This window comes from Austrofundulus limnaeus, unplaced genomic scaffold, assembly GCF_001266775.1.
Source record: "Austrofundulus limnaeus strain Quisiro unplaced genomic scaffold, Austrofundulus_limnaeus-1.0 Scaffold55, whole genome shotgun sequence".
NCBI lineage: Eukaryota > Metazoa > Chordata > Actinopteri > Cyprinodontiformes > Rivulidae > Austrofundulus > Austrofundulus limnaeus.
In genome coordinates this window covers 31,921-42,109 of record NW_013952457.1, presented here as the reverse complement: position 1 = coordinate 42,109, position 10,189 = coordinate 31,921, and the positions used below count along the sequence as shown (strand labels likewise).

Sequence of the window (10,189 nt, the reverse complement as noted above, 5' to 3'; positions counted from 1 at the left end):
GATTTTTACTATCATTTATAACAGTTTAGTGTTTATAAAAAGTCCTGTTATAACTAATGACCTTGTAAAAGAGAGAACAAAATGAGCAGTTTCAGCTAAACAAAGGGTTTGACAAAGTCCTGTAGCTTTTAGTCCTGCAAATCCCCTCAGAGACACGAGGACAGCTGTTTCCAACACTTTTTATGATAAAATCTCCTTTTAGTTTGTCTGTTTTCACACATTTGTTCTTCAAAATCAAACAATTCACCACTTTTAGTCTTAAAACTTTCTTTTTTTTCTGTCTCAGTCTTGCAGTTTCTGCTGCCAGATACAAAAGCTGCAGGTTTTCATTCATTTTGGATGTAAATAAATTATTCAACTGTGTGAATTTATAATAAAAACTTCTAAAAATAATCGTTGTGGTAAAAAAAAAAAACAGTTCACAGCTGTTTTAAATATAGAAGGAAGGCATTATGAGTGAATCGTTTACTTTGTGCACTTTATTTTAATAAATTACCAACTGCAAGCTGCTATTTGCATATTGGTCTGGTGCTTGATGGCTTTTCAAAATAAACGTCGATCCAAATACTTCAAGAACCTTATTGTTATTATAAAAACCATTCAGACCAGTATATTTAAAATGCAGTAGATTAAGGAAGACACTTTTTGCCACCCTCCAGTATCCCGTGTTTTCTGCAGAGTTCAGGATGTGCAGGTGATGCTGATGGACTCTCCTCCCTGCCTGCCCACCATGTGATGTGGTGCTCCCTCCTCCTCCTCCTCCTCCTCCTCCTCCTCCTCCCTCTCCGGTCCTGTGGACTCAGTCTGGACCACAGCGGTACAGAAAAACCTGCTCGCAAGATGTTTTCACATCTTCTGCGCATTTCATCCCACAGTTTAATCTGGAGTTAAACCCGGAAATAATTCCTGCAGGCCGCAGAAGGAAAAGCTGAAGGTAAGGAGGAAACATCTCGGCTCCTGCTTCCTTCGCTGTGAACATCTGAGGAACTTTGAGTTTCCACCTCATGAAGTTGTTCGGATGTGGGTGGGTTTTCCTGGACGAGTCCTGTTCCAGGCAGAGGTCAGGAATAAGTCGCGCGTGACCTTGACTGTGTTTATGCTTTCACCCGGGATGATAATCCGGACGCAGGTACAGATGCCGCTCCCCTCACGTGCTCCACATCTGTGCGCTGCTTTTCACGTTATATCCATCCAGGGTCGTTCAAAGTGATCGCCCGCTGCATAGGGCGCGAGAGCGATCACGTTTTTTGGGCCGCTTCTTTGCGCGTGCGCTAGTTTGCTTGTCTGTTAGCAAAATATCTCACGAACCACTGGACGGATTGTAACGAAACTTGCAGGAAATGATCGCTAGATATACCTCTGTAAGTGAATAACTTTTAGAGCCAACAGTTTTAAAGAAGGCAGAGCCAGTCAGCTGGTTTTAAAAAACACATAAAAGGCTCAAACCCAATCAATTTTACATTTGTTGCAGTGAAATTTGACGTGGTAGTATCTGAGAGTCTTTCACAACACATGCTGCAAGTGTGTCTCATTGGACATTTTTTTTGCCCTAAAACTTTAGCAATAAATATTGGAGTCAACTTTGTTTGTCTAGTAGCAAATTATCTCCCAAAACGACTGATCGGATGTTGACAAAACCTTCAGGGAGTAATCACTGGATGTACCTCAACAACTAGTTCACTTTTGGGGTCAATAAAATTAACAATGGATACCACAGCCAATTAAAACTAGTCAACACAAAAATGGATGTAACTCAGTCAAAATAACAGACAAAAAGCTAAAATATGGTATGGTAGTAGCTGAGAGTCACCCTCAACATAATCTTCAAGTATTAACAGATCTTGTGACATCTCAGAATATTACATGAAATAATTCAAACAGCTAAAACACCGACATTAAAGGTTGCAGACAAATACATTACTTAAATAATACTAGGCGTTTAATTTTACAATATTAGGTTTTTAAAATATCAAATCACTTGTTTTAGGTTCTTTTAAAAAATATGCCTTTGTCCTTTAAATCGTCTTCCATTTTGTGATTTTCTCAGTCAAAAAGTTGATTAACTGCAGTTTCTTTAAGGGCTCAGCTGCGATCATTAATTAAGAACAAGTCTGGACATTTACAGAGAATAAGACTGATTACTAAAGCTGATTCACCAAGTCTGATGCTTATTTTCCCGCCGCACTGTAAACACATGAACGTACACTTTAACACAAATCTGTTCAGTGCTCCTCGCTGGGACCACTTGCAACCTGGGTTGTTGCTGTTTTAAAACAACTTTGAAACGTTAAAAACCCTTTTTTCTTTGTTAAACTGATTTAGCCCTGAGTCTGAACAGCCAATAAAAATAGACGACTGAAACAACCAGGAAGTGCAGTTAGCCAAAAGAGACATAAATCTGTAAAATATGTGTCGAACACGTAACATTTACTATATTTGACCAAATTTCCCTCTGGGATCAATAAAGTATTTTTGAATTTGAATTGAATTGAATTGAATTACTTTGTTTTTAATTCCTGACAAACTTCAGAAACCTGTGGTTTCATCTTCAGTCTGTCTGCCCAGTTTGACGCCAGCTACTGTTGCTCATTAACTGGTTCACTAACTGGGTGTCACGTCACACAGATGAGTTGAACTTTACATAAATAACTTGCAAAGACGGTAAGCTGACAAAAAAAACGAGCTAACATTAGCTACCATTAGCTTACTGTTTTCTGTCATCCTACCCTCTCCTGTGTCATACTTGCACATACAGCCTTTGGTACTTTTTCTTCGAGTTTGGTGTAGTCCGTTGTTGTGTCGCAAATAAAAACTAAATAAGATTTGTGTGTTTTAATGTTATGATCCCACCCACATCGAGGTGGCACTCTGCTCAAAGCGAACACAACCAGGGCCGGGGTAGAATAAGGCCAGGCTGACGGTGGCGGGGCTTTACAACATAAAAGTGCCTCAGGTCACATGAAAAGTCAGGTTTTTGGCACCGATGGCTTTCCGTAATGTCCCTCTTGGTCATCCGTAGCAGGTCACAGAGTTGTGCACACTTAGCAGCACATTCAGTTGTTTTGGAAATATAGATTCAAATTTAAAAATATGCATAATTAAATGATAAATTCTGTAATTCTTAATATATTTGTGTAATTTGTAATCATTTTTCTGTGATTTCACATTCAGAAATTATCTGCGAAAATATTTTTGCAAGGGTGACATTTTGTAATTCAAGTGCACATTTTGCTCAAATCCCATTTCCCTTCACTGAACGTCCTTCCTGGGCAGAGCACTGATGGACTAACGAGAATAAAACAGATTGTCGCTCTCTCTGACTCGCACCGTGGCCTCAGTCATCTATGTTGTTTTTCCTGGAGGATCATGGGCGCAGTGATCCGATGTGTTTCCGGCTCATATTACGAGTCTTGTAGACTTGAAATGAATGACAAGGCACAAAGCAGAGCGAGGAGGCGGGGTTGGGCTTAATGCAGGCTGGATTATGGAGACTTGGAAATAGCAGCTCATGGATTATTGCATCAACGGCTCAAAAGCAACACACTAAAAAGGCAACAAATCAAGTTTTTAAAAGATTGTGAACATGTAACTTTTCTGTTTGTGGACGTTTTCAGGTGTTTCAGGAGAATGTGCTGATGGTGAGAACGTTTATTTTAGGCAGTGAGAGCTACGATGGTGAAAAGCTAGTGCACATCTGTGCTAAAAACATCAGTATTCATGGCATTTATAATCTCTGGTAATCCAACACTTCCAATAATGTTAAGCAAAAAGCAGTCTCAAAGTGCAGGAAACAGTTTGTGTTAATTATCCCTCAGCATTTATCCATATCTGCATTTGGCATTTAATACTTAGTCTGTTAGCAAAATATCTCACGAATCACAGAACAGGTTTTAATGAAACTTTCAGGAAATGATAACTGGATGTACCACTACAACTGATTAAGTTTTGGAGACAATCCATTACATGATGGTTTCCACAACTGATCTTAGAAAACACATAAATGGCTGTAATTCAGTCAGATTGACAGATATTGTGTTAAAAATTTGGAGTGTTTTTAGCTGAGGGTTTTCACAAAACACACTCCAAGTGCCACTTCTTGAACTTAAATATTGCTTAAAACTTAGCATTAACTATTGAAGTCGACTGTGTTTGTCTGTTAGTAAAATATCCCATAAACTGCTAGTAAAACATATTGAAACTCTCAGAAAAGAATCATTAATCCTTTACCTACAACTGATTAACTTTTAGAGTCAGTTCAATTTAAGGTGACTGCCACAGCCTATGGATTTTAGGTAACATATAAATGGCTATAACAGTCAATTTTACAGATGTTGGGCAAAAAGTTGGATGTGGTAGTAGCTGAGAGTCATTCACAACACAGACACTGAGCATGACAGCATAAGATTGCACGTAACATCATTTTCAAGGTTCAACTCCTTCATTTTATTTCTCAAAGTAACTTGATCATGGTCTAAACCTCATAGAAAAGTCAGCGGGTGATATGCATTCCTTCCTTTAATTTATTTTTATTTCTTAGTCAAATAATCTGTACAGATTCAATCCAGCAGATTATTTAATAAACACCGAGGCTGTATCATGTGACGTGGATCAGAAGAGCAGCTTTTTCACTTCCTCCCTTATGTTCAGGATGAAGCAAACATTTCCCTGAAAAAAGGGAGGGTTGGGATGGACGTTACTGCGAGAGGATTAGAGGATTTACAGAAATAAAAATAAATAAATAAATAAATAAATAAATAAATAAATAAAAATCGCTGAAGTTAAGCTTTTGCGGAGCAGAGAAATTAAATAGAACAATTTGCAGGATTAGAAACTTTGGAATGAAAAATATTGCGTAACAGAGGAAAAGTCATGGTTAGTGGCGTTCACATAAATGCTCGGCTGTCTTTGTGTTGACGTCGGTAATGATCCTGGAGAAACACGGGCTGCAGTTTTACTACAGGTTTAACCGACCATTAAATGGAGAAATAATGGGGTCAGCAGAACTACAAAGGGTAATATGAGGACCAATGTAAGAACTGTATGAGATGATGCATTCAGAGTATGTGTTGTGAATGACTCTCACCTACTACCACGTCAGGTTTTAGCTTAGTTTCAGGAAAAAAAACCCTCTAGAGTCAGTTTTGTGTGGGCTAATGTAGGTTAGCTGTGGCAGCCATGTTAAATCAAGGTGACTTGGAAAGTGCATCAGTTTTAGATGTTTATCTAATTATTACTTCCTGAGAGTTTCAATTAAATCCATCGAGTGATGCATGAGATATTTTGCTAACAGACAAACAGCCTTTTCAACAACAGTTCATGCTAAAGTTTTAAGTAAAGATGTTGCTCAATCAGAAGCACTTAGAGCATAAGTTTTGAATGACTCTCAGCTACCACCACTCTAAATTTTATCACAATATTTTTAAAGTTGACTAAGTTACAGCCATTGTTGGCTTTTCAAATGTCCTTTGGCTGTGGCGGCCATCTTGAAATGGGTTGACTTCAAAAGGTGATCAGTTGTAGAGGTACACCCAGGGATTACTTTCTGAGAGTTTCAATAAAATTTATTTAGTGGTTTATGAGATATTTTGCTAACAGACAAACAAATGAGCACACATGAGCAAAAACATTACCAACCACTCTTGTTGCTGTTGCACATTTTCTGAGTTTGTTTCTATTTTTTTTAAATGCAGGACTGAAAATTCACATCTGGAATCCAGCTGTCATCCTTCCTCTCTCTGTCTCTCTCTGCACCTGCTCCCTCTCCCCCCACCTCTGGACCCTCATCCTCCTCAATGCCGAAGAACAGCAAGGTGACGCAGAGCGAGCAGAGCCACGAGCCGGTCACCGAGTCCGTGGCCGACCTGCTCGCTAACGAGGAGCCGCTAGACTACAAGAGCAGCTCCCTGAATGTGGGGGCCGCCGCCGCCGCCGCCGCTGCTGGGAAAAAGGTCCCGCAGATCCAGGCGCCAGAGAATGATGGCAGGCCCGCCTGGAACAGCAAGCTGCAGTATATCCTGGCCCAGGTGGGCTTCTCCGTGGGCCTGGGAAACGTGTGGCGCTTCCCTTACCTGTGCCAGAAGAATGGAGGAGGTAAATGATCCTCACAGCTGCCACGTCCTGTCAGATTTCACTATAAACATGAACACGCACAACGCTGATTAGCTTTGTTAGCAACGTGAGTCAACATGAGGCAGTTTTCATTGTTGAGTTATGACTTTCAGTTTCTCAATCTGAAAAGGCTCATAATAATACACTGTTCGTTGAAATTAGATGATTTATCACTTTATCAGGTCTGCAGTGAAGCCATTAGAAAAAAGGATCACCCAAGCTTCACACCCCGAACATTGTAGGAAGAGATTTCCTGGAGCTACAGCTGCCGACGGAGAAGTTAAAAGGTTTAGCTACTTCTGAAGACAAACCTGTCAGAAAACGACAGAAAAATGATCTGATATTTTGGTCCTTATTGTGTCTTTATGGATTCATTTTTACCAAGTTCGGTACAATTCTTGTTTGTTTGTTTGTTTGTTTTCTTTTTAGATCTGCTTTAGCAAACTTGCTCTATGCAACCTTTAGTTGTTAGCAACCAGTTTGTTACATTTAGCCTATGGGCAGCTTTTTGCTACATGTAGTTTTTCCCTAGCTTCTTGCTACTTTTGCCTAGCATCTTGCTACTTTTGAAAATTGGTTAGCATTTTTGCTTTTTTGCTAATGTTTTGTTTCTTTTAGCTTTTAGTTAGTGTTTTCATCCCTAAAGGGCAAACAAAACATTTTGGTCCACAATAGGGTTGGGCAATATTGGCAAAAAAATTAATCACGATTAATTGTGGTGTTTAGCTGATAACGATTAATTTGACAATTAATCCCCTGGAGTCCCTGGACCCCCTTATTTCATAGTCACATGACCAGTTTAGTGGGAAAGTTCATCAAAATCTGTTCCAAATTGTGTCAAAATTACAGACTTCAGGCTGTACATCAAATTTTAAATTGTGTTGATAGATAAATAAGTTACAGAACTTTTTTAATGTTTGTCATATTTGAAGCTGAGAGGAGCAGCGAGCGGATTCTACCTGTTGGCATTAATCGCATTAATTGTCAAGTGCCAAAAATTAATCGATTAATGTTTTTCTGACGATTAATCACACGATACGATTATGCCCAACCCTAGTCCACAATAAGCGTTATTGCGCTTTAGGGGACTAGTGCCCACTGTTGGTGTTTAGCCTTTTTAGCATTTAGCTGGTATTTTGTTTCTTTTAGCTTTAAGTTAGTGCTTTGCTTCTTTAGCTTTTAGCTGCAGTTTTGTTTTTATTAGTTTTTAGCTAGTGTTTTGCCTCTTTTAGCTGGTGTTTTACTTCTTTAAGCTTTTAGCTAGTGTGTTTCTTCTTTTAGCTAGTGTTTCACTTCATTTAGCTTTCAGCTAGTGTTTTGATTTTTAAGCTAGTGTTTTTCTTCTTTAAGTTTTTAGCAAGTATATATTTTTTCTTTTGCTTATTTTAGCTTCCTTAACCTTTAGCTGGTGTTCTGCTTCTCAGTTTCCACTTCTTCAGTAGATTCCAGCGGTCACTCAACACTCAGACTGGAGTTTTGCAGGGAAAGTTGTTCTACTGGTATTTACTTTTGGTCACAGCTTCTTGTTTATCTAAAACAAACAACCAAACAAACAAACAAAGCTCTTCCAGCTGTTGACTTCGGTGCCTCTGTGAGCTCATCCATCACGACCCTCCTCAGCTCTTCTCTTCAGTTCAGAGCAGCCAGGCGAGTGGCTGCATTGTTCAGAAAAGTCTATAAATAGCTGCTGTATTGATTTCTGCAGCTGGCCGGGTCCAGCTGAGCTCATCTGATCCTCCGGTAAACAGAGAGGAAATACATTCATGGAGCCGTATGGTGAGGAGGTTTTATTTTTATCTGGGATGCATGAAAGCCAGGTTTTACTATCAGGACAAACACCTGACTGCTGACGTCGCCTCTGATTTATCGCCTGGAGGCTGATTCAGCTGCGGGGCCGTCTCCCCTCTGACTCGCCAGGGGCTGGGAGCGGGCCAGCGGACATTTTTCACACTGTAATTTGCTGCCTGACAATTAGCAACACATTAAAGAGCAGAGTTGTGTTAGTTATCACTGTGTGGGCTGTGTGGTGGTCTCATCATCTTCTAACCCGTCCTTCTGTTTTACTACAGTGTGTGATGGAGCGTGCTCACTTACAGCTGATTTATGAATCCTGGCTGAAAGTCCTCACTACATTTAACTTCCTGTCTGGTTTTAGCAGCTTTTCATTTAGTCTCTCGTCTCTCTGCCTCGTTACTCTGCCTTCTAGGAGACGTGTCTGTCACTGAGTGTGTTTTTTTATTCACCCGTCCTGAGACTGGACAAATTATGATTTGATGCGAACAGTTTTCCAATCCGAGCTCTAAATGTCAAACTGGACCCTTCATGGGTCAAGGATGTTCCCAGCTGTAAATGTGCTTCCAGTGATTACTTTCTGAGAAATGCATTAAATGAATCATCAATCAATGGTTTCTGGAAGCACACACAGACACATCATAAAACATAACAACATGAATACAGGATTCACTGTAAACTAAAAACAAGCTCAAATCTAAGGCCGAAAATGTCTTAACAAGTCATTCACCAACTGTAAGTTGCCAGGTTATCGAGTTATGTTGCCAGATCATGAAAGGAGGCCAAATATTTAATTGCCTGTGTTTTAATTCAAGATGGCTGCCACAGTTAACGTGAAATGTTTCAACTCAGTCATTTTTTCAGAGACTGAGCTAAAATTTGGTGTGGAAGTAGCTGAGAGTCATACCTGGAGCACGAATGTGTCACCTGAGATCTTTGCTTGAAAGAGCAGAGATACTCTCTTTGTTTCTCTAATGACGATATTTGGTCCAGTGGGTTCAGATCTGGTGATACTGATTAATTTTGAATGCACATTTTGATTATGGAGGGGTTTTTTTAAATTTCATTTAAACAACAAAAAGCGAACAACATAAAAAAGCACAATATCATCTCGTTTTCTTCACAACTTGAGCCCATTTGTTCAAAAGGTTTGTCCCTTTGCCTTTTAGTAAACTTATGGCGAAAGTCAATATTTGTGACCCATCACATCAAACTGAGGATTAAGTCAAATTTGGTCAAAATGACATGAGCATATTATTAGATATCATGAGTGGTTCCAGAGACATGTCCTGATAATCAGGAAACCTCATTGATGTTTGGTCTGAATCCTGTTTTTAGTTTAATCTATTGATGATTTTTTTATGTCATTTTAAAAAGGAAACCTTTAATAATTTTTGGATATCAAGATTTACCAGCTGGAGCAAAGAAAAAACTTTGCTAGCTCGCAAGGGAATAAGGCCAAAAAATTATGTAAGACATAGATATTTCATTGAAATGACCTGCAGATAAGGTTGTTATTCATTTAATTTTGACAAAATGTAATTATTTCAATAGCTGCCTGTTTCTGCACATTTTGAGACTTAATCCTCAGTTCGATTATGTTCGTAAACATAAAAAGACTTTGAAAACATCTAAAGCATCATCTAGTTTCCCTTTTTTTTCCAGGTGCTTATTTGGTTCCTTACTTCATCCTCCTCCTCATCATCGGCATCCCGCTCTTCTTCTTGGAGCTGGCTGTGGGTCAGAAGATCCGACGCGGGAGCATCGGTGTGTGGAACTACGTCTGCCCTCGCCTGGGCGGGATAGGCATGTCGAGTCTGATGGTGAGGGCGGAGCTCGCTTCTTTTAGCCGCATCTCAGCTGTAATCTCTGAGGTGGCAGTGACCGAAACACTGCAGCGAACCAGAGTGCTGAATGTGCAGCAGTGGAACGACGAAAAGCCGACGCTCCGGCTGGGTGATTTATGAACGTGGCCTCTTTTTTGCACGAGTAAACGCTTAATACTACAGTCATGGCAGAAACTAAAAACATACAGAACACGGAACATTGTTTGGCTCTTTTAAAATTAGGCAAATACAGCAGGTAAAATAAGTATTGAACACGTCACCATTTTTCTCAGTAAATATATTACTAGAGGTGCTAATGACATGAAATTTTTCACCAGATGTTGGTAACAACCCAAGTGATCCATACATACAAAGAAATCAAACCATAAATGTCCAGAAATGAAGTTATTTGTAATAATGTGGAATGAGAAACTAAAGCTGCTGGAATGGCCCAGCCAATCACC

The 10,189-nt window shown here is 39.6% G+C and overlaps 1 protein-coding gene across 2 annotated transcripts in view; it reads left to right on the top strand.

Annotated features, from left to right (window-relative positions):
- The first annotated feature begins 783 nt into the window (after window positions 1-783).
- LOC106517968 (sodium-dependent neutral amino acid transporter SLC6A17) overlaps window positions 784-10,189 on the top strand; it is a 15,754-nt gene continuing 6,348 nt past the window's right edge. Inside the window, exons 1-3 of one of the 2 annotated variants that reach the window (XM_014009024.1) lie at window positions 784-934; window positions 5,691-6,090; window positions 9,565-9,722. In XM_014009024.1, the coding sequence (XP_013864478.1) occupies window positions 5,793-6,090; window positions 9,565-9,722 (456 nt within the window). In that variant the 5' untranslated portion in view covers window positions 784-934; window positions 5,691-5,792. The other variant, XM_014009025.1, reaches the window with a different exon arrangement.